Consider the following 25,635-nt stretch of genomic DNA (forward strand, 5'->3'; position numbering starts at 1 on the left):
TCGAAGGAATTTTTTGTTCTTCTCTCACTACCTTCTTTTTATTTCCTTTGTTTTGAACATCAGTATGAAATGCGTCTTGAACGCTCATCGAAATCACCACGCATAGTCGAGTCGCGATCGTTACTCGCTAAGGATATAGTTTTGTGATCCGCCATAGCTTCAACTCGTTTCGCGTTTACTTTCTCGTTCGGCAGCTTCCACGTCCTTCTTCTCTTTGCTGGCTTATCCTATCGTCCTTTGACTCTGCACCGATTAAAAGTTCGTTGACGTTAATTAGAGAAAAAGAGAGAGAGAGAGAGAGAGAGAGAAAGATTTATTTTTTCATGCTAAAAAATGTTGGATAGTTAAACTTATATACAGTAATGTGCATTATACATAGGTATATATGTTTAAATATAAAAAGGAAAAAAATGTATTTATAAGGGATATATAATAATTATAATCGTAAAGTTACATTTTTAGCTCATTTCTCGATGCCTTTTTAGTCATTAGAAATAATGGAGGGAAGAAAAAAAGGTACGATTCGATATCGAAAGATATCTTATTGCAATAGCTACGCGTCGCATTCTTCTCAGAATCATTGATACGCGTAATCACGTGCATGAGAGCACACCGAGGATTAGAAAGAAGAATAGGAGAAAGAGAGATCCTTTCGCCGAGATAAAAAGCATTTCTATTTATAACCAAAGTGGAAGCTTTCGTGGAATCTTTAGAAATTTTATGATATATTATTTATCGTAAAACTTAATAGTTTTAGTTTTTTTTTTGTTTTAGACTATTTCATAAAACTTATTCATTGATTTTGAAAATTGAATTGAAAAGTATCTCGTACATTTTACGAAAAATTATTCGATCCTTAATTAAATTTAATTTAGAACAAAAAAGAAATTTGCAAGAAGAATTCGTAGCAAAGATGATGAGTACAAAATAAGAAAAAATAAATAGACAACAAAAAATAGAATAATATGAATATATCTATACTCATAGAACTAGCTTTTTTATCAACCCTGTAAACATCATCAAAATTGAATTTTACGATACACTGACGATATAATAATAGATTTTCAAACAAATGCAACTTGTTTCAAAATCGAGTTACTTTTATGATTTTTTTCAGAAGACACGTAAAACAAGCGGATTTATCAAATACATATCTATAGGGTATTCGTTTCTTTTCTTTCTTTTTATAAAATTTTGACTGAAAAAAGAACCATGTTATATTCTACAATTTTACAAGAAAAGCTCGATTTTCTTTCTAATTCTTCCCATATATGTTCAAACGGCACACTAATCTCCATATCGAGTAAAAAAAATACTCAGAGCATTTGGCTCGGTTCTAGACTCACTTAAGATATTTATCATTTCACAGTATCTACATTTGTATCTAGACACATAGACTATGATGAGGTATCTATGAGATAAATAAGATAGATTATTACTCGAATCGGTTCTACCCGACGTTTTGATTTTCTCGGCTTTTCAAGGGACGACGGACGCACGTAAGCGCGTCGTACTCGCAACTGTATCGGATTCGCGCCCGTTGCATGAGATCTCGTTGCCAACGGATGCCATGGCGTTTACCTCTTATGGCGGGGATAACGTGCGCGCGCGAACTCACATATACATTTACGAGGCCACGCGTCGTGTTCTCGCGCGATCACATCGTGACTTCTCAGATAGATCCCGACGTGCGAAAGCGACACGGACCTTGAAACTTTCCTTCTGTCACAGTCGCCAAGCTAATGCGTTTAAATGCGCAACGATAATTTCTTATCATTGTATACCCGTGGGAAAAAGAAAAAATCCTATTTGAAAATTTTAACGATATTTTTCATCAACATTTTTAAGTAACTTTTCAATAAGATAAAAAAAAACAACAACAACGGTATATATCACAAGTTTATTATTATCTTAAGTAATAATTTATCGATAAATTCCTTTTCTATTGATAATAGATTCTGATTATGAAATGTGAAGTAATTTGAAGAAGAATGTAGTTTCTTTAGATGTAAAAACGTGCTGTTAAATTAAACATTAAATAGTTTATAATGAAATACGGAAAATCGAGCAAGAATGATTAAAAATAGAAAAATAAGAGGATAGAAAGATTGTGTTTCATTGATAAATTTTCATTTGGAAAATCTCCTTTAACGACAAGAAAAATGATTACTTAACTTTTTGATCGAATTGAATTATTCTTCTAATTAATATTTATTGACTATCTTTTTTCAAACCTATATGCAACATTTAATCGTCTATCTATATTTATCTTAACTAGGCATAGATAACTTTTTAATATTATAGAAAATAAATATTACATTAAATAACAAAAAAAAAAATGTAGAAAAAAGAACGTTTTTTTCTCGAACGATAAATCGATAAGAATCCGACAAAATTTTTAATTAATTAAATAAAATGATTAATCAGTGATTTAATCGATTTCAGTAGTTATATTACGATCAAAATTCTTCTCATTGTTCTTGTCTTATGAATATTCCATTTTCCTACTTTTCTTACGAGTGTCGTTTCCCCCTTTTACACGTTCCACTGCTTTTACTCTCTATATGTAAATCGGAACATCATTTGCAATTCCAATAGTTACGTGTTCCCGATGTCCCTTTCCTTTCTTTCTCCCTCTTCAAGTTCGCTTTATTTCACCTATGTAAATATGTATGTAAGTACATACATATTAACGTTTACCTACGTAGAATACGTAAGACACATTTAATTAAAGTTAAATAAAACGTTTTATCACGGCGTATATGTTACTATATATATATATATATATTTTTTTTTTTACGAAATTGTAGATATATGTATCATTTACTTGTTTTCGTTTTCTTTTTTCAAACTACTTTCTTAATCATCGAAAATAATCGTGGAAAACAATATCAAGCAACGATTTATAATACTCCTTTATCTATATCATGTTGATACGTGGTAGAATCATAGATACGAGTACGATCTATAGTAATAATCGCGCACGTGTGCGTCACGCTACATCAGGTTAACGTCGTCTTACGTATGTACACACATTATCATTGGCGTGTGCTCATCAGTCAACTAACGGTGTCCCTGAAACGTTCTTCCTCGTAAAGAAGAGATTTTGCAAGGTAACGCTTTTTATTTTTTTTTTTTCCCACGGTCGTAACATTTCCTTTCTAATTCGTCTCAAATACACGTAGAAACGAAAAAGAAATTTACTAACAAGCATTCGAACTCATTTTTAATCATATATTTAAGTATTATATTTGTTCGAAGATATATCGAGGTAACGTAAATGCGTAAGTGTTATACGTATTCGAAAGTGAAAAAACAATGTTGTCGTCCGCATTCTCGAATGATCGAAGCGAGTCGAAGTTGATCGAGAGAAAAAGCGAAATTGTCTTGAATCGTTGATTTTTACTGATACGTGGTATTTCGGTTTTTTCTTTTCTTTTTTATTTTTCATGCACAGCTCGATCCATATGCTTGATACCTATACACGAGACATGGATCGAATATCGTCCGAAACGAGGTCGACACGCGATCGGATGTTGGAAAATTCGCATCCTCTTACCGGTCACTAATCACCGATCGTCCCGTCCGGACGCACGCTTTTGCGCACAGCTTTCATTGTCTTTCCGCTGGAAATGACGTCGATCTTTCAACGTAGACGGCTGATCAATTAGCGCATTCCCTCACGAAACCAACGACGATGACGATGGCTCTCTCTCTCTCTCTCTCTCTCTCGCTCTCTCTCTCAATCTTCTCTCTGTCTTCTCTTAACCGATTGACGACCACGAACGCTGTTATAAAATTTCACCAATGAGAAAGAAACAACACACACTATTTTTTCAACTTATCGTTCATCCTATTCAGAACTTTGTATATTCTTGATTAGTTTTTTATTTACTTTTCTCTTTTTTTTTTCTTTTTCAAAAAATCCTCTCCTTTCGGATTAAGAAGAAAAATAAGAGACGCGAACACGTGGTGGATTGATCGACCGACGTCACTCGTAGATGTCGCTCGTGTAAATTTGAATTTTAAATGTCCCGCCATTCACTCGATCTTCCAGACCAGTCTCTCTCTCTCTCTCTCTCTCTCTCTCTCTCTCTCTCTCTCTTTTTTCTCACCTATATTTACGGATTAGAATCGTAGAATTTTGTTTCGAAACGAATCGAGACACTGTCCCGCGCGTTCGCCGCGTCGACGACGACGACGTCGACGAAACGTCGCGAAACTGCGAACGCTTTTGCTAAGCGAATGTAGTAGGTACATACGACGAATGCAACGAAGAGAGCCACGAGCAAGCCTGTCCAGTGACGTCAACCGGCACCTTTTACACCCGCCTTTATCCCTTCTCCTTTCTCTCAGTTAGTCTTCTCTCTTCTCCTCTTCAACTTCTTCTCCTTCCACTTTGGTTTCCTCCTCCTCTTCATTCTCATCCTCATCGTTGTACGCGTTGACTCTTATTGTCGAAGATCGCCGATCTGTCTCGGTCTTCTAGCTGCTCGTTTTCTGAGTTTGACGTCTCCCAAGAGAAAAAGAGAGGGGGACAGTCGTCAAAATGTTTCTCTAACGGTGATCCCGTCGTTTTTATCACGTTATATTATTGTTAATAAAATAATTTATAGTATTGTTTTCCTATTGACTTATCGTGTCGTTGACACTTTATTTCCTTAACTGTCGATCAGATCTTGTAAGCAATGATTCGACGATTCACGATGCACTTTGATAAAAAGTATTATAAAAAGAGGATTGATCATGGTATCATACATGGTAGTACGAGATTTATGTAATTGATTTATATAGTCGTACGATGTTATGTAATCTCGAGAAAATTATTTATATTGCATAGTGGTATACTTTAGATTTGTTATTTTTAAAATTCGAAGAACTCTTGGTGCGGTATAAGAGAAAAAAAATATGTTAGTATATTAGAAAAGATCTTTATATACTTTATATATAATACTTTAACAATCTAATGCGTATGACAATGATTAGTATAAAAGATCGATTTGCCACGTATTCGTGACGGTCTTTCTCTTAAATAAGTACCCGTATATTCTTAACTACTACCCGTCTCTACTAACAGAAGAGACACACTTTATGATGATAAGTAATTATGCCAAGCAAGATAGGAGATTCAGAAAACCCAATGGTGACATTTCAACTACGATCTTCATCGTACGAACAACGACGAACGTTCTCATTCGACAAGAAATTTCTTTCTTTTGGAACGTTTTACTTGGCGAACACGTCGACTGTAATTACTAAACAAATGTGGAGCAAAATTTGCGTCTTCATTTTTTTTCTTTTTCTTTTTTTTTTGTTTTGTTTACATAATTACTCGCTTTATTACTTTCGAGTCGAACAAGGGAACACGCAAATCAAACGGCAAGAGCAACTCGCTTTTGATCTTCTCTCGTACGTATCGAAATAAACGACGCTCATGGCTCACTTTCCAACCTTCCACGATCGGACAGCTTCGTTTTCGTCCTTTCTAAATTCCTATGCCAATCGGGTATTCTCGGGATATGTGTCACTTGTTTGATCATCGCTTAGAATACTTCTAGATAGGTGGATTGTTTGTTGAACTCGCTTTTATCTTTTTACTAACTATTGTCTCTCTCTCCACTTAATACTAATTGCAATACGTTTAACATTATTGCTATCCGAATATAAAAAATATCGTACTGTTTAACGCCTTCTGCTGAAATCATAACCCGTAAAATATGTAATTTGCTATATAAAAAAAGTAATGTAATAAAGTTGCTTACGATTAATTAAAATAAAAATGATCTTAAATCCGATATACTCGAACCAAAAATTAGATAAAATTGAAAGGACGAATATAAATAAACGAAAATAGTAACTATATTTAAAAATCATAAAAAGTATTGATTAAGACATGTCAAATAAGACAGAGAATATACGTTCATTTTTTTTCCTGACTTTTCGTATAGAATACGTGTATAGAATACGTGACTACATTTTTAATAGAGTTTGTATAGTTATATTATACATATATTATACATATACGTTGTCTTTCAGTATCTAAATATCTCTTAGTATCTAACATCTCTTTCTTTCTTTCTTTCATTCGCGATAATTATATCGTTAAATTACGAAACGATATATCGAAACGAATCTCTGCTTAAAAAAAGAAGGATTATTTTATCATTCAAAGAGATCAATGACGTCGATCAACGACGTTGTTTTTCTTTCGTAGCAATTTTAATTCGAGTCAATTAAACGATGATGATTCAGACGAGTAATTACCGATGTTACTCTCGTTTGCTAGTTGCCACGAGAAGTGCAGATAATGCGGTGCCGTTTTACGCGCATTTACGAAGGATACACCGAGAGACGCGCGTTACGCGAGAGTTCGTCGTTTGTATAAAATAATTCGAATGTAAGATTTACGAGAAGAAAAAAATAAAAGGGAATAAAAAGAAAAGAAAAAGAAAAAAAAAGAAATAAAGCAAAAGAAGTAGAAAAATAACAAAAAAAAAAAAAAATAATGTCGAGGAGAGAGAAAGAGAAAAAGAAAGTTCGAAGGAGAAGGCAAGCCCCATCTCGTCTCTTGAATTCCCCCACGAAACGTCCGGTTTCCGGTTATTCCGGGTATATTAGTCATAGCGTGCGAATAATCGACGAGTGGGACGAAAAAGATAAGTGCAAAAGGAGTTTTCGATCTTTTTTTACCGAAGTATCTATCCAATCGTTTCTGGGAATATTGATTATCCGTTGTTAATCATTGAAAAATATTATTTCCTTGAAGTTATGCGATGAGATCTTTTCGCTTGACGATGATTCGTTCGTGAATCATGGTTAATAATGATAAAACTTCGAGATACGTTCCTTCAAATATATTTTTCTTGTTGTTAAAACGTTTTACTGCGAGGCAGAGCAGAGCGAGGTTGGACAAGAGGGAGTTAGCTAGGTATAGAGTGTCTCTCAGTTGACAGGTTCGGAATAACCGACCTATCAAAGCGAGGATGTGCTTGGAGAAGAAAAAAAAATGAATGAGTAAGTTACGTTACGTTTGCTAAACGATATGCTTATCCCAGTTTCGTGATCCTCGAGTATCGCCTCTCTATTGTCGTGAGAAACAATGTCTGCTACCAAGCACGACGATTGCGAAGAAAATTGTCAAAGATTTGTTGTTTAACTTAACCATCTAATAATGTCATTTAATTTTCTAGTCGTCTACACTCATCTATATATATTTCTAATGTTTTAATATTTCATTGTTTCTTTCTTCTCCTATGTTAATGCCTGTTATGTATAAATTATATCTAATTATAGTATAGCGTTACACTATAAGTTTCATATAGTATAATCTCTTTTTTTTTTTAGAGACACAAAAATTGATTTATAAAAGGTACAAAGTATGATTAATTGTAAAAATTCGTTAATTATTAAATAATTAATACGTTCATAAGATTTTGTATGTTTATGCTTTTAGCAAGTCGAATTTGACTCGACTTAAAGGACCCACATTACACGCGTACATTGTACATACATTCGAGCAATATAATCTACAATTCCCATAGGGTAACCGATGGAGTCGATGGAATTTCATTCTCCAAGGTTTACAATTAGCATGACAATCGCGACATTTATGACCTCATTCTCGGAAGGTCGAGCCAACTAGCTTGTGATTTCGAGGATCGTGAGATGAAATTTGACCTGGATTTCATAGCGTTCTCTGTTAGTTAGAACAAAGTAGAAATTTACAAATATACGAAAACTTCACGAATTTTGCTTGTTAACTTTAAAACGCAATTGGATATTTTTTGCTAGAATAAATAATTAAAAATAACAGAGTCATTAAAATGAAATATTATTTCATGAGAAAACAATAACTGTATCTTCCAACAATAATATTTTATTTCTAATAATATCTTATTTAAATAATGCGTCAACTTTAATGTGTATTTGATAACACAAAGCATAACACAATATTTAATCTTTTCACAACAAATCCAATCGTTGTTGATTAATTAAAAACGAAAACGATATGAACGATAATACGAGGAAACTGGAGAACAAGCTCGTGTAAAGTACAAACGTGTATCACGGACTAAACTAACAAAATGATTACTCTATACAGTATGAAAAAAAAAAAAAGAAAAAGAATATTTCTTCGCTCATTGTTATACGTAGAAAAAGGGGTCGTTGTAACTTGATAAGCTGTATATCTATTACTGTCCATTCAAACAGTCAAGTTGAATTTGAGTACAAGAAAAGAAAGAGAAAGGAAAGGAAAGAAAAGGAAAGGAAGGAAAGAAGGAAAGAAGAAAAGAGAAGGGTACGTGCAGAAGGAACTCGATAGCCACTTTATCGCGTTTCGCGGGGTGTCATGGACAACTCTCATTATCATCTCGGTTCGACTCGGCTCGATTCGGTATGGTTCGTAGCGCACACGCTCGAGCTGACAGATGATAGAAAACGAAGTTGTAAAACGAGTGAGAAGAGGAAGGGAAGGCGAGAACGGCGAGCGTAGGAGGAGGAGCTGAGATTAAACAATTGACTGGCGCGATAACGAGGGCACTTCCCGCCACTAAACTCATCCTGTCGTGTCGTCGTCTAACCTATCCACGACTCTTCGTATTCATTTAAACCACCACTCATCCATCTGCCCTTCTCGCAATCGTAGAACGTGCTTATTGCATCATAACGCGCGAACTACCGCGATCGAATGATTCCCAACGAATAGTCAGCTCTTATATTGACCCCGTTTCGTGGACTCCACTAGTTCGCAAATGAAAAATTATCACAAATTTTTCATCAACTTTTACGCCTAACTATAATAACGTTTAAAAGCATAATGGTCTTGTTATGTACTTTTTTGAAAGAAAGTCTGTATCGTTATGTTTATTAATTAAACAAACAAAGTTGCAGGGTTCTTGTTAAAAAAAAAAAAAAAAAAAAAAAGAAAGAAAGAAACGAGAAAGAAAAGTTCAAACGATTTGCGCAGCAATCTGTCAGTGTTAAACAGTCTCAGGACGATAATGCGTCTGTTCATTTGCAAGATACTTTGAAGACTTCCGTTCTTTCCTGAATAAAATTATAATTATGTAATCTCTATCTGTTTTTCATGTAAATTTATCCCTGATTTAAATCATAATAAGAAAAGGATGCAGGCTAGATAGGAGGAAATCAAACAGCATGAGCGATTCTAAGTCTCTCGGTATGATGTCTTTTGTATTCTAGTTAAAAACAATTTAGATGACGATTCCGATGGTTCGTAAATTTGGATATATTTTTAGGAAGTCGAACAATTATGTGATAAATAATACACGTCCTTCGCCCGCCCTCGTTTCCTGAGCTTTTAAAATACACGAGATATTACGAAGTTAACATTATTTACGATCGTAAATTTCGTATTTTCGAGATGGAACAAAGCGTTTATTTTTAAAGCGTAATAATACGACAATATTTTTCATAGTTTAAAAATATAAAGTCTCTTAAATATATCGTAATTAGACTTACCTGTAAATTAGACGTCTTCGCACGCATTCACGCGTTCCAAGCGATGATTTGATTCCGGTGAGTCGACGACGATCTCTAATCGCTGAGGAACTCCCAACGACGTTGATATCGTTGGTATAGTTATCTCTACGCTTCTCATTTCCTCTTCGTTTCCCAATACAAAGGACGTCTTCTTTTGCATGTCTTTAGCCTTGTGACCGTCGCACAAACTCAATCTCCTCGGCATAGCGTCGCGAAGAGACTCATGCGAGCCCTTAAATTTGCTATGTCTGGGAAATCAAAATGATTAACGACTTACGTTTGCCAAACAATTTTATACATCATGTTTACCGTTAAATACTACATTGTTACGTAAGCCACTACATATTCTTTTTTTTCGTTTATTTAAATATGAATTTTTTAAACTCGCTTATAAGAATTAATAACCATTACGTTTAAGTATAGTGAATGTGTTTATAACAGCACGTTACCTGGGATCCAAAGTCGACTTCGAGGATGACTTTTTATTGCGAGCTTGACATTGATCGATGGTCGGACGTGAAGTTGATCTTTTCATTCCTTCGATATTAATTCTCGAGTCGCTTTTCTTCGAATCGAGAGTACTCTTCGAGCCTTCCCGATGAATCTTCTTCTCATCCTTGCAATTATGTTTTCTGTTTTTTCTAAGCGTCGCATTGATATCCTCCAAGGCACGATTGTATTCCTCTTGCACTCTTGATTCTTCCGGACTGACGGGAGTAGCTCCGCAAGCAATCTCGTTATCGATCGACTATAAATCGTTCGTTGGCATAAATTTTTCTATATCTTTGCAAGGAAACAGGAAGAAACTCACCTCGTCGGGAGTATAAAATATTGGCCGTCTTGGTTCAACTTGCACGCTGTTTACGCTCTCTCGTCTCAAGGTGCCGTCAGGACCGGTGATCATAACCGGAATCGGAGTCGGTGGAGTCAACGGAGGTGCATGCATATGAAGACCACCGAGAGAAGAGGCCAAACTCGAACCGGAACTTGTAGTCAGAGAACTGCTCGAGACGTCGTGATATGGAAATGCACCTGAACTAACGCGTTCTGCGACGAGCACGAAACAATAATCAAACTTCCTTCGACGGTATCGTTTAAGATTCGTTCGAAGTAATCTCCATTAAGTTTTTAACAATTTAATTCACCAGATACTTGCCATCGTGCATCGGAATCTTGTTGAATTTATTTCTTTTGTTCGCTCGTAAATACTTATTATTTTAACATCATGGCTTTACTCGTCAAGATCGAACGATTAAACATTTTTATCTATGAATTTTTTATCACAAATAAAATAGTATCCTGATATATTAAAAAAGAAAAAAAAATTGGCCATTTTCGAGCACTTTTTTTAAGATGTTTTGTCAGAAAATTAATAACAATTAGATACGATTTCTACTTATACCACCATCGATAAAGTAGAAATCGTTGTCATCGTATGAGAAAATCGCGGTCAAAAATTGACTTTTTGAATGGACCTTTAGTAATTCATTTATTCGGCAGAATGTATCTGTAATCTTTTCATAAAGAGAACGTAAATATTCAGAAACTGTAAGTCAGCAACAAGAGGTAGTAACTACCATGATTTTTGTCATAGAGATAAACTCTAACCAAACGGAAAGCATCGTTTTTCTTAGAGTCCTCTTTTCAATATTATATATCATACGAAGCTTTTAAGGCTGTTCATCAACCTTGATTTTATAATACAACCGCGCCGTCGTGGCCATTCCGTGTCCGAACATGATTCGTGCTTTAATATTTATATAGTATAACGGTGCCGTGGCCGTCCCGTATCCAAACATTTATATACTATCGGAGATTGTCCAGGTGTTACAGTATCTGAAGTTTCTGAATACGCTCCTAAAAATTAATAAAGTCATACACGGACGAGATATGTTCAGACACGTTTATATAAGTCCGTGCTGCGGCCGTGGCCTCTCCGTGGAAATAAAAAAAGTATCGGTTGCTTAGCAAATGTGATCGAAAAATGTCCGGATCATTCATGGATGATGTATAAACTGTTACGTCATAAAATTATGATAACCAATTCGGATCCGATGCAGCCAACCGGGACGCGGAACGGCCACGGCACGGTTGTATATAAATGAGCCTTATTATCCATAGCGTTTGCGCTGTTATAAAATAATTTATAAAATAGTTTACCTCCTTTAGCTCGATGCATCGCTCTGATATGATCGAGATCGGCTGCAGAACAGAGGGGAGTATCGACCTCGTAAGTGTTATTAAAGAGACTGTAATTGACCTCGTATTCGCCGGTTTCCTTACGGAATGTGATAATGTGCTCGAAACGATGTCCCCAAAGAATTTCCGACGGTAGATAGGAGCTTCTAGCTTGCGTCGTCATACCGGTCGATTCGATCACACCTACAATCGTAATTGAAAACGCTATAGTACTAGAGTTAGAATGTTGCAGCATCGAATTTAAAGTTTTTACCTTCTAAAATAACGACAATCTCGAAACGTTCTCGAAGCATATCGCTGGCGGATATATGATAAAGTGGCGAATGTTCATCAATCTTATGAACTATCGTTGTTGGCCATATAAAAAATATCTTGTCCTCCTCCCCGTCTCCGCCGACTTTTAATTCCGTTTGGAAGAACGGTAGGAGCTCGCCCTCTCTCGTCACCTGAAATATTTTGCATCGAACTAGTAAAATAATTTTTTTTAATAAAAATATATTTTTAATACTTGAGCTGCCTACCTTTCTTTTGATCATTTGTGCTCTGACGTGGGCCTCGATGATATGACTCTTTCTCATGTCCCCGACGCGAAACATCAGACACGATTGGCCGTCCCTCTGACATATTACAGCGTTCCTCGAGAAAAGGAGGGTCTGCGTTCTTTTCTTCGGTCGAGACAACTTCGCGAATACTATGCCGACCATAAAGGCTTGTAAGATCACTCCTGTCATCGATTGTATACACATAACGAATATCGCCTCTGGACATTCGTCCGTCGTGTGTTTAGAGCCATATCTGCATCATGATACGATATTAATATACGAGTTCGTTTCTTTTCTCTTTGAACTTTTGAACTTTGAACTTAATTTTACGATGTACGTAATTCTAGTTAGAGAAATGTCAAGGTCAGTTAAAAAAAAAAAAAAGAAAAGAAAAGAACTTAAATTTACATTTTTTTAAATACATAACATAACGCAGTGATGCTGAAATTTTTGCGATTATATTAGTAAATATAAAGATGATAATATTGTTATTTAACTCTTATTTTTAAATCGAACAGAAATTTATTAATTGGAAAAGTTAATACCGTTTTGTATGCCTATAGTAGATTCATGAAAATTTTACGAGCTTTAATAATTAATAACGATTCATAATTTGTGCATCGTTACTTTAAACATTAAAACATTCCGTGCGTGTTGAAAAATGAAAGAAAAATAAAACACAAGTTCATACACTACACAAAAGAACGAGAATAGAAGTAAGAATGATTGCGTTTACCCGATCGTGTGCTGTGTCTCGACGGAAAAGAGGAAACAGCTGGTGAAACTATGTATTTCTTGGACGCAAGGAGTAAATGTAAAATTCGGCGAGTTGTAATTACGTGGATCAAGGTCTCCGTGGCTATAAGCGATCAACCACCAAATCAGAGCAAAACCGAGCCAAGAAAGTAAAAAGTTCATCGAGAAAACAAGAAGCGTCCAGCGCCATTGAGCGTCGACTAAAGTGGTGAAAATATCCTGCAAAAAAAAAAAGAAAATAAATTGTTAACCGAGATGAATGAGTTTAACTTTGATGGTTATTTAATTATCTTCTAAAAAAAAAAAAAGAAAAAATCACCTGCAAATAACGACGACGACGTTTAGCAACGTTTCCTTGAACGACGTTGCAATCTCCATGCTTGAACACTACTCTCTTACGTACTCTTCTAGAACTGAATCTGGTTTGACGATATCTTCGAAAAAAAAAGCAAAAAGAAAAATCAAAATATAAGAAAATGCATAGGCTTTGAATAAGAAAAGAATATTAGAAAGATACGTGAAAAAGATGTAATAAAAATAATTCTTTACAAATTATAAAGATATCCGTTTTACAAATTTTTCTTTAAACATTGTTTTAATATCAAACAAAAATTTATTTATCGTAACCATCGCAATGTTATTTGCAATGTAGAAAATTAATTTTTATCTAATATTAAATAGCAAAAAACTTTCAATAGCATCTGTTTCTTTTTACTCATTTCTAAAATAAAAAGAAATACTAGGATGAAATCTAGTTCAGATTAGATTAGTTTCTTTTATGATAGCTCTTAAAAGTTAAAATATACAGCAATTACGATCTATATATAAAAACGATCTATAATAGTCATTAATGATCCTTTAAATAATGTATATAAGAGTAGTTATTGACTAAAATTGATTTACTGCATTGTTCGTATTATATGGCTTGCTCCATTAAAAAAAAAAAAAAAGAAGAAGAATCCACTTTATATCTATTCGTAAAAATATAGAAAGATAAAAGGTTTTTTATTCGTGTAGACGATCTCGTTGTTTATTTCTGAAATTGAGAAGCTATCTTTCGTTTCTATTTCGATGATCTTGATAGTCGTAATTTATGAAAGTAAAACAAACAACTTATCGATAACTACAAAATCGCGAATTCTTCGATTTCTTTTTGTTTTTTTTTTTTTCTTTTTTATTTCGCATTAAAACAAATTGCGACTACCACGTACGTTTTTATTAAGAGATGAGAGGAAGCACTGCGTAAAATTATAATATCATTGAAAATATATTAGGTTCTAATTTATCGCTTGGTCTAGGCCATGCTTAAAGGTGCGGCGCCACAACGAAATCGTCGAACGGCAACTTGCCAGTGAAGCGTCATTGAAACGAATCACGACTTTTTTTTATGATTCATATGTTCTACGATTTATCATAAATGACGTCGAAACTTGCAGTTAAAATCGATCCAATTGATATAATTGACTGCACTTATAAATTAAATATCCCGTTCAAATTTTTACATATTTTTTAACGATCTATGATTAATTTCTTTTGAATCGAATGATCGTTCGATAGTTTTTAACAAGTGCTAACGTTAGATTTAATATGGATCAAGGTAATCGATGTAATAGATTATAATGAAGTTTGAATTTCGAAGAAAGAGCCATCGGTCGAAGGTCAATCCACTGTTTTAACGTTTTTCGATCTCGTCGTTTCGATAGTCTTTATTAATAGATTTTGAGCATCGTTATAAATAGTTAAGTCGCGCCTCCGTGTCTCGGTAAGATTCGTTGGAAATAAAACACTGTTAAGAAAGAGTATTTTTCGAATACGTTAGTCTAGTTTTAAAGGCTAGAGTCTAGACGATCGAGATTAACGAGACGACGTATGTTTACGAAATAAGGAGTCTGGTTCCATATCGCACATCAAAGGTAGTTCGAGTCTTTGCCTTCGATTTCTTTGAACTCGTCTCCTTCACGATTATTCTTCTCTATGTAATTATATTTTTATTTCATAAAGAAAAATTTACTATCAAACGGTATTACAAAAATTGATCGTCTCTTTTACTTTGAGCGTTTCGTTCAATTTAATTCAAGTACCGAAAAAAATGATTTCTCGATTATGACGATTTTTTCACCTTGCATATCTTTTTCAAAAATAATGTTAACTTATTAACTATTCTATTGTTATTTCGATGATATTGAAACATTCTTATAGGTAAGCGAGCTTGTTTCGATATCAGACACAAAATCGCATTAACAGAAATTTGCGATTTCGTTTAAAGACATCAATAGCCTTGGTAACTTAAAAAAAAATACCTAGAAAAAAATATCATTCGTTTTATATCTAATTTTATTGTCTGTAGTACAAGATATTCAGGATGATAAATTTAAATTCAGGATAAATTATGTATATGTGTATGTATGTGTATATATATATATATATATATATATATATATATATATGAATCGCTTAAGTAATTTTCGATATTTATGAGAAGTCGTAGATCGAGTTAAATAGAAATCGTTTCTAAAGGAATTATTGTCACGAAAATTTCGAGAGAGATACTCATCGTTTCGTTTTATCTTCATCGAGACGAATCGTGTCCGTCTGGACGAGACAAGAAATCGTCGGCGATTATGATAACCGGTGGCAATAAACCTAATGATATAAACCGTCGGGCGAGATTGTAACTCGGCGATCGTCTCTGGTCTAGATTAAACGGATGTTCACTTCGCGACTTTATGTCTTCTTTCTTGGCTCGTTAAATCGACGATTCTTTCCGCTTCACTCACTCACTCACTCACTCACTCACTCACTCACTCACTCTCTTTCTCTCTTTCTCTTTCTCTTTCTCTAATTCTAATAGGCTTCCTTGAAAAGAATTTATCATTCATTATCATCATACAGAAAATTATGCAAATGCTTTTTCTACTTATAACCATTACTGTTTTTTCACATCTTAACCCTTCTGTATAAAATCTGATGAATGAATTTTATCTACGTATGTTTGTATTTATATAGGATAGTTCAGTAATTATGGTACAGTTGAAAAGTATGCCTATTAAATAAATAAATCAAGATTGTAGAATAAAATTTTTCTGTACGATCTTTTTTATTTTTTATTTTTCTTTTCAATAAAATCGACTCATAAATATTAATCTACTACATTTGCGACTTATGTCTACTATATATATGTACACGTATATATATATATATATATATATATATATATATATATATATATAGTATAAACATAAATAAAAAATAAAAACGAATGATACAGTAAACGTTTATTCTACAATTTAGATTTCTTTCGATCACCTTGTATTTAATTATTTGCACTGTATCTCTTTTATATCGATAATCCTGATAATTTCGGTATCATCAATTATTAATTTGTTGTCGAATATCAAAGAAAATATTCAAATTATCATCGGATGAAAAGATTATCATCGGATTTGACTCGCGTACTTAAGCAATTCTTCTCGCCAAGCGGCTTCTCCGGAAGTCGTGGCCTTAAGGACGAGCATCGAAACTTGCGAGAGTGCTCTGCGCAAGCCGGAGAAGGCCGTTCCTCCATCTCCAAGGTGGTGTAATTTTTCTCCGTCCGACGCACTCGGCGAGATTGACGTTGCCGTGGCCATGTTTGTTTTTCTGCTAAATTCAAACGTCTCTCTTCTCGATGGTCTCTCTTATCGCAATAGAAGTGACGTCCGTGGATACGATGGACATAAAGATGAAAGGAAGAGAGATGTTTCTTCTTAAATAAAAAGAGGAAAAAAAATAAGAAAAAGAAGAAGAAGAAGAAAAAGGAGAGGAATAAGAAGAAGAAGAAAAGGAAAAGAAAGACACGCAATCCAAACGCAAAAAGTAGCGTTAATCCTTTCTTTTTATCTCGTCAATGTCGATCTGTCGAAGTTTAGTATGTATGTATCTCTCGTCGTTCGGCTTTCGGTAGCACGAAGAAGGCTCGGTCATCTAAAATTAAATCTTATTCAAGATGGCCGTGCAGAGCGATCGCTTTAAGGACAGTCTACCGAGAGTTCAGCTGTCCCAAAGGCTCTTCACTCCGCTCTGCTCGCCATTCAGCTCGCTTCATTGCTAAAGCCACACGTCGCAGCCAGTCCACAACCAAAGAAATATCCAGATCAGTCGTTTGCACCACATTCGGCTCTTCGATCTCGAACGATCGAATTATTCTCGATCGTTTCTTTCTTTTCTTTTCTACCCACTCCCGCACCACTTCCACCACTTTTATTCAAACGTTTATCTCTCACTCGCACTCTCACTTTCCCTTCTTTTGGCTAGCGTCCACTTCACTTTTAACCGTCTCTCGAGTAGATGTTCTTCCAACTATTCCGAATTTTATAAGATTAACTCACGTAAAATCCTACGAATTATTACAATACGAAAATCTTTAGGATCGTTGGGCTTTTAATTATTAAAAATCCAACGAAAATATCGCGTTAAATAGATCCATTTAATAATAACGCGAGACCATATCGATATCTCTTTGTTGAAGTATACGGAACATTCTCGCGTGGTGCCGTTTCATAGACGAAATTTTCTAACGAGGTGCACGGAGCTAATTAAACTCGCTCGTTAACGAACAACAGCTCGTCTAGTACTGCGCGATCGAATTTCGAGTCATTGGAGAGTAGAACCGATTTTCGTCGTTCTTCGTGTCGTCTATGCGTCGGCTTGGCACCGCTTAAGGCCGGCGAGATACACGCTGAATAATACTCTACTGTCTTATTGGAATAGTTGGATCTGTCGAAAAAATTAACACAAAATAGAAAGTTTGCGATAAAATAAACCATTTGGAAAAAAATGTTCAAGAAGATATTACTTTGAAAGCATATCCGCTTGAAACGTCCGGATAATACGATCGACGTCATTCCTTATATTTATTTTATTTATACCGAAAAAAATTACATACGAGATTAAATACGATCGACGTCATTCCTTAAATTTATTTTGTTCGTGTCGAAAAGAGAAAAGAAATATTATGTAAAATTACGTATGAGATTAAATACGATCGACGTCGTATGTTGTTTCATTTAAAAAAGAAAAAAAATTGTATGAAAAACTTACAGATAACAAAGTATGCGTTCGAGATTGATACAATTGATGGTATTTTTTAAATTTATTATATTCATACTTTTCGACACCTTTGTTTATTCTACTGTAATAGAAGAGACAGAGACAAAAGATCGACGGGAGCGTATTACCCTTAGACAAAATATTTTCGGGCGAAATGTTTCGCGATCTGGCACTGTCTCGAGAACGAACGATACGATTTTCGCGGCCGACAGTTTTCGTTTTCTAGGCCAAGAACGTCCTTTTGGGATCTTTCCTCGACGATTCGTTTCTTTGCCTTGAGTTCATTTCGATGCCACACTTCGCAACTTTTATTACAATTTAATTGATCTCTAAGACGATTATTAATGTATCTACTTATTTGTTGGAATTAAAATTTTTTTGGAGATCGATTAAAAACTAACATTCGATGATCAATGATTTTTGTTATCTTTTCTCTCTCTCTCTTTTTTTTTTATGAAAAATTATTTAACGATAACAATTAATTTCCTTTTCTCAATACGTCATATTAAAAAATGTGATTGATTTTGATAGTAAAACACTGCACGTAAATATATATGTGTGTATATATGATCCCGCGAAACGTGTTTTCTTTTCTCTGAGAAAAGTTCCTTCTCTTTGTGCAAGATTAATAGTAACAAAGTTACGTCTAAATACAAACATTTTCAAAGTGGTTCGGACGTAAAACTAGGAGGACGGGATTCCCTGATACTCTTTGGCGTGCCACGGTTTCCGCAATTAGAGACTTCTATTCTCGTCAAGCAAAAGAAAGACTTCCGCCGAGGATGGTAGGGAAACGGGAACATGGTGATGCTATTTTCGCGGAGTTCATAAAACGCATTGTGATCTAGATCTCTCAGCGACGAAGTATTTTCGAGCTTATCGACGAAAATTCCGCGGCTTGGCGTCTCCCCGACCGAGTCTCACTTCCGAAAACTTCGTCGTTTATTTTTTTCGTATTTCTACAAAAACAGTCAAAACATGTATCTTCCGACCGCTTTACAGTGAATACAAAAAAAAAAGAAAAAACTAATGGAATAACATTTTATAGATCATATATGAAATATATTAATAATTAAAAGGAAGAAAAAGAATAGAGTTTGATCGTAGCAATATAAATAAAAGAATAAAAAATTAAGATTTTACATATTTCTTATCGAATGATTTTTTGAGTAATTTTTAATCGTACTAAAGATCTTTAAAAATTTTTATATCTTTGAACTCATGCATAATGCACACACACACACACACACACACATACACACATACACATGTAATAATGATTTTATAAATGTTTGCAGGAATATAATATTAAATGAAAATATAATATTATTTTAGAAATGTTTCCATCGCTATCAGGTGTATACGATAATCCGATTCAACTAATATGAATTACAAATTAAACCAATATCGAATATTTCATTATCTCTCTTTAATAATGATATATCCTCGCATAATATTATTGAATTATAATCGAAACATTTTACTGCATCCTCTTTTCTTTTATTATTTAAATGATAATTCGCGAAATAGCGAACGAGTAAATAAAAAAGAAGAATAAAAGAAGAAAAAGAAAAGAGAAACGTGTGGAATGCACAACGATTGATAACGATCATTAATGAGTTCATAAAAATTCGATATAACTCGAACATTTCTTTTTATTAAAACTTTGTGTTTCGAGCATTTAACGGGACTTTCACATATTTACATCTGATATTAACCTACTTCGCTTCTTTATCGCCACGGAAATTATTTATCAATGACCACAGACCATCCTTTCGACAAAGAACTTAGTTTCCGTTTCACTATTTCTCGGCGAATACGATAATGGAAACTATCAAGTTTCTACTTGATATTATGGACTGTGTAATTAATACGAGCATTAATTATAATGCCTAACAATTATGAATAACAACAAATAAAATCGAGCAATGTAATAAATTTCATAGCTGTTTATCATAATTTATTAAATAGAATAGATCAATATGAATAATGCTATCATGCGGTCGGTCAAAGTGATAATAATGATCTTTTGGCAGGAAATGATTTTTTGGCAGTATTAAAAATGGGGTGGAGGGGTTTGGTTAATGTTAGGGGCTGTGGGAGGAAAAGTAAGGAATGATCATTCGACAGAGCTGCGCATAGCTTTTAGTATCGAATTGTAAATTCATGCGACGAGTAGTTAATCTCGTGGTACATTTTAATTTAATTATTTATTTTTTTATTTTTCATCTGTAAAAAATTGTTTGATATTTTCTAACGTGGAATCATAGAATATGGATCAACGTGTTCTTCATATCAGCTATAGTAGTACTTTGTCAATAATTTAAAGTGATCCTGAAAACTCAGGAAAGTTCAAAAAGCAATTGATACAGTAAACATGGAAGCACGTAGCTAAGTCAATCAATCAATGAGTCGGTCAATGTCTATTAGCAATGAGTTAATTTGTAATCAGTAAGTCTGTGTTATTAGTGATTAATATATTTATGAGTTAATATATTATAGTTATTAATATATTAATATATAAATGACCATAACGAAAGGATCATTCATAAGGTAAGTATGGTAGATAGAAGAAAAAGCTCCTAATCAAAATACAATTTTTCTTCAGCTAAAAATAATTGTTAAGTTGCTCACGAAGACGTTGTAGAAGTAAGACGTACAGTAAGTTACTAGTGTAAACGTTACATCATATTTGTCGTGCAGATAAGACATATAATGACGAGTTAAAGTAAATAAGTAACGTAAGTAACGTATATATACGTAAATAACGTTAACATATAATTTAGTTAAACAAATAATACACGATGCCGTTTTAATCCAAGAATATTGTTAAAAATCTAAGCTTTGCATAATTCAGTAGACAGCTTTTTGATACAATAACTGACATAGAAATATCTAAAGAGGCTAAAAAACATAGATTTGAGTAAGCAATTGTTACGATAAATAAGCAAGGTCGTATTAACAGATAGCCTATGGATAACAACTAACACTTATGAAGTATTAATAGAAGAAAAAGCGCCAAGTCAAGCCGACCACCACAAACTGTCGACAATGTTCGTAACATTATAAGTAATCGTGTCACTGAAACAATTGTTACAGGAAATCATGAGGAAACGATTAAACAGCAGCGTCATAATTAAATCTGAATTAATATAAACATTCTTGAAAGAGAAATTAAAAAATCTAAATGAAAAAAATACAATTTACCATATTTATCGGTTTAAAAAAAGATAAAAGTTATAAAATAATATTAATTACTAATATAAGGTAGTATACATGTTTTAAGACGAAAACGAACGATATAGTACATGAATTTAGTAAATTATGTCAAAAAGTGTAATGATTAAATAATGTAATATAGTAAGAGCTACAAAAAAATTGTTTCCATTATTCTATATTAATTTTGTACTAAACGATAACAACAAAAATATATTTTGTTTCAACGCTATAGGCGCTATTGATAGGCCTTAAATTATCAACCATAACTTAACTTATGCAGAAAGTATGAACTAATCTTAATACAATGATGGAACAATGCAACACAGGTAATTAACAATAACTTGGTAAAACTCGAAAAAAATCCATCTGAACGTATGGTATCGAGTTATGAATTATAGCAACTAAAAATAATAATAATAATATAAGCTGCTCAATCGATAATACTCAGCATCGTCGATGTACGATGGTACATCCGTCATGATGATCTACATAGAGATTTGAAAATAAAATCGGTCGAAAAAAACATAAAACGATACTCGAGCAATTAACAAGCAAACCCAGAAAATCATTCGAACATACCACGTTTTGTTGAAATCTATCCGTACCAAGAAAACTATGTAAAACAGATTTAGTATATTTGATCATTCAACAGTTATAGTTGAAGCTAGCAAAGGATCTAAATAGAATGTGTTTGATGATAACTCCACGTGATAATTCTATCATCTAATTCGATAGAAGTATTTATCGAATGTTTTTCTTTTCAAAACAAATTGTAAGTTATATTATGAGCATATATATATAAAAAAAAAAAGAATAAAATGGTTATCGCTACAATTGCCAGTATTTTCTCGCTAGCACTTACTTTTCGCAAAAATAACAGTTTCGAAGGTAGCAAATCTTCATTTCTCGTAAAAAGCTCTACGATCTACGAATGCGAACAGCATGAGAATGTTCAACGTACTATTTTATTTAACTCATTGGTTATATTATTTAACTCATTCGACAAAAGTTCTTGCAAAAAAATTTGCGATAAGATGCAATAATTCAAAATATATTCCAATTTATTTCTCTTTCCTTGTTTTTGTTTATCTTTTATCTTTTTTTTTCTTTCATACTCATCATCGTAGCGTATATTTACAGCATTTGCGATAATTGAAATACAATGTCAAGTTTAAAGATAATTTTTATGACATTTTCAAAAAAAAACTAGAGGACTTTCTTTTTTCCTTCTTTTTTTTTGCATAACTTTTAACACTTTAATAACAATTAGACAGAATCGAGCCCGATTCTATCAAAACGACTTCCTTTAGAAATAATTGTTATCAAAAATCTTGTCCACTTTGTGTTTCTGTTATTTTCATTATATCTAAATTCATCAAACACAAAGTATAAAAAATGCTTCGATTCTTGTTCTTTATGTAAGACTAAAAAAAAAAAAAAAGAAAAAGAAAAAAAGAAAAGAAAATTCATTATAATAACTACGAAGCGAATAACTCTATTATCAAAATATTATTATCATTATTATTACTATTACAAAATCTATATTGTAAAAAGTTTGATTTATTAAAAGTCATTATTATGAAAAACTAGAAAAAAAAAACTGAACCATTTCGAAAAATTCTCAAAATAGATAGCCTTCTCTGTATGTAAGACGATAAAATTATAAATAGGTAACTAAGCTAAAAGTTCGTTCTAACCTGGTCAAAAGAGGTCCGGACTCTCCTCTGAAGCTGATCCTGTTGAAGGCTCTTCTTTGAAAATTACCAAGAAGACTGCGTTTCTCTCTCGAAGAATCATTTCTTCCAGTTTCCTCGAGGCAAGGTTCCCCAACATTTTCACGACCATCACCACAGGGTCTTAACAATTCGGATACATTCAAATCGTTTGTTGGTTGTCCCGTGTTCGTATCTGTCGTCGAATGTTCCTCCGGTTCTTCATTGGCGTTTCTTCTCGTTACGAGCCTGTCGATCGTCGGCATTTCGTGATCCTCTTAATCCTCCATCCTTCTCTCTCTTTCTCTCTTTCTCTTTCTCTTTCTTTCTTTCTTTCTTTTTTGATCGACGTTACTCGATAAATTTATTCACACTGTTATTTGAATATGTTTATATTCACTCGCAAGACGTGCCATTAGATTATTTCTTTATTTATATATTTTTTCTTGCCTTGTCCATCGTTCTTACGGACATTATCGAAATAAAATATCTTATTATCCTAATCTATATAAAATCTATTTATCTTCTCCTCTTCGACGGATATCTTGAAAATCAACTAAACCAACTATGAAACGTCCATCGTTCACCTCGTTCAACACTCTCCTCGTTCTTCATTTTTTTTCTTCTTTTTTCTTTTCTTCTTCTTCTTTTTCCCCCTTTTTCCTCTTCCTTTCGCTTTGTTCTTCTTTTTTCCTTATTCGATCAAAAATTTAACCGAACAACCTTGCAAGATTTTTAATAGGAACAGTGATCGCATCTGTCGTCGAAAACGATCGTTTAAAACCGTTCTATCGATTTTTCTATTCTCATTTAACATCTTCCTTTATTGCTTCCTGATCGAGTTGAATCGAAATGCGGATCGTTTTAAAACGATATTTTGTTCAAGTATAAATTTTATCGGATAAATATCGTTCAATCTAATACGATCATGTTAAATAAATTATTTCGATTTACCGAATCGCGAATTAACTTGAGACGTTTAATCCTTCGAATATCGATCGTAATTGTTACAGTTCCAAAAATAAACGACGATTTGGAAAGGTTCGGTTTGAATAGGTTAATCAAAACAAATAACATGGAAAGAAAAGTTATCTTCGAAAATTTGTCTTCTGCTTCAAACTTGTTAAACGTAGTTAAGAATGGAATGAAAAAAAAGAAGAAAAAACTATATATATATATATATATATATATATATATATAAAAAGAGGAAGAAAAAACGATAGATAACACTATAACGAAGTAAGCAACGAACTATAAGACCGGCCGGCGTTCTACTCTTATGTAGGTATCTCTCACTCTCGGTCAGAACCGCGAAAGGAACCGCTACTTCCGTTCGTCTTTCTTTCCTCACTTTTCTCCTCTCTTCTTCACCGTTTCCACCTCTTGCAAATTCTCCACGCACTATTGACTTCGGTCCTTACGTACGTAAGTACAAAAGCTTTTCGCGAGAAAAAATGGCGCCATTATCATTTCCACGACTACCGTAGTATTTCGTAGATAACGTTACACAATGATACCGCGTCTCGTCTCTGTTTTCCTTCTGCACTCTATTTTATTCCATTTTTTGTCTTTTTTTCCTCTCTTTCGCCTTTTCGAAAGTCACGTTCCAACGATTCCGCGGTGTCACGCGTCGAGATTCGTCATCAGGCTGCATACACTCAACTATCGTCGATCTACACAGTTACATATGTCGTCCAAGAAAAGCCAACGCAGCGACGAAGAAAAGTTGTTCGCTTGTAACACACGCGAATACGTAAGTGCGTGGCTCTTTAGATACGGTGCCGGCAAAAGCGAAAATAATCCTCTCTCTCTCTCTCTCTCTCTCTCTCTCTCTTTCTCTATCTCGCTCTCTACCTTTCTTTTTCTCCTTTCTACGCGCGCGTGTCGCTATCGTACGCAGTCGTAAAAGGTCGTGCGTGTTCGTGCATACTCGGTCACGTTCGTACGCGTGCGTGCACCCACGCGTGAAAAAGTCAGTCGGCCGACGACAACGAATACCACGTGTGTCGAGTCTTTCTTTTTCTTGTTTTTTTTTGTTTTCTTTTTTTGTATCGAGTTATCTAATACCTTGTCCTTTTACTCGATCACCTTCTACCTGTTCTGTTCTATCACCATAGATGTATTTTCATCCAACATCACTTTAATCGAATCTAATTAACTTTTACAATCCGGTTCTCCTTTCCATCTTGATATTACCCTTCACTGGATTCCTCTAACGGTATTCTCAACTGACTTTTCGTATGTTTAACCAATCGACCGAAATACTCGCCACTACTAATTACCGATATCTTTTCAAGGATTATTATATAGGTTATTTCTAATTGTTCTATTTTTACGCGCTGAAACAGATAGCTTTTATAGATTGAATCTGTGTTGTGCTTATTTTTAATTTCAATTATTATTTTTATCATCTTCATCGTTTATTTGAATTAACGTAAAATACACTCGCTGATTTTTTACGATGTGTCGTTTTCTTTATCTTGCTCTTTCTATTTATCTATCTATCTATCTATCTATCTATCTACCTACCTATCTAACTATCTGCCTATCTGTCTCTCTTTAAAATCAACTCGCTAGATTGATAAGTATAAAAGCAAAAACGCAAACAAACCGAG

The 25,635-nt window shown here is 33.8% G+C and overlaps 1 protein-coding gene across 3 annotated transcripts; it reads right to left on the reverse strand.

The window, feature by feature from the left end:
• Positions 1–16: 16 nt before the first annotated feature.
• On the reverse strand, positions 17–24,199 carry LOC122631701 (inward rectifier potassium channel 2-like). 3 transcript variants are annotated; one of them, XM_043817701.1, is made up of 11 exons: positions 23,006–23,023; positions 16,458–16,746; positions 13,321–13,435; positions 12,982–13,220; positions 12,225–12,498; positions 11,957–12,149; positions 11,665–11,886; positions 10,316–10,551; positions 9,954–10,252; positions 9,484–9,752; positions 17–243 (listed from the first exon to the last, which is right to left on the reverse strand). In XM_043817701.1, exons 2-10 carry the CDS (start codon positions 16,628–16,630, stop codon positions 9,491–9,493), a joined length of 2,013 nt encoding a protein of 670 aa, XP_043673636.1. In that variant the 5' UTR covers positions 16,631–16,746; positions 23,006–23,023; the 3' UTR covers positions 17–243; positions 9,484–9,490. The 3 variants fall into 3 exon arrangements, with proteins under 3 accessions (XP_043673636.1, XP_043673634.1, XP_043673635.1); XM_043817699.1 differs by lacking the exon at positions 16,458–16,746 and having other exon boundaries at positions 23,006–24,199; XM_043817700.1 differs by lacking the exons at positions 17–243; positions 16,458–16,746 and adding an exon at positions 9,168–9,319 and having other exon boundaries at positions 23,006–24,199.
• Between the last annotated feature and the right edge of the window lie 1,436 nt (positions 24,200–25,635).

The sequence above is a fragment of the Vespula pensylvanica genome, chromosome 9 (assembly GCF_014466175.1).
Source record: "Vespula pensylvanica isolate Volc-1 chromosome 9, ASM1446617v1, whole genome shotgun sequence".
Lineage (NCBI taxonomy): Eukaryota > Metazoa > Arthropoda > Insecta > Hymenoptera > Vespidae > Vespula > Vespula pensylvanica.

What these genes read in the sequence shown, in the direction of transcription:
- LOC122631701 (XM_043817699.1), bottom strand. Translation starts at nt 23,286, where the DNA reads ATGCCGACGATCGACAGGCTCGTAACGAGAAGAAACGCCAATGAAGAA. An exon ending in CACAAATGATCAAAAGAAAG is followed by an intron (nt 12,150 to 12,224) that starts GTAGGCAGCTCA and finishes AAAATATTTCAG; the next exon opens with GTGACGAGAGAGGGCGAGCT. An exon ending in TATTTTATACTCCCGACGAG is followed by an intron (nt 10,253 to 10,315) that starts GTGAGTTTCTTC and finishes AACGATTTATAG; the next exon opens with TCGATCGATAACGAGATTGC.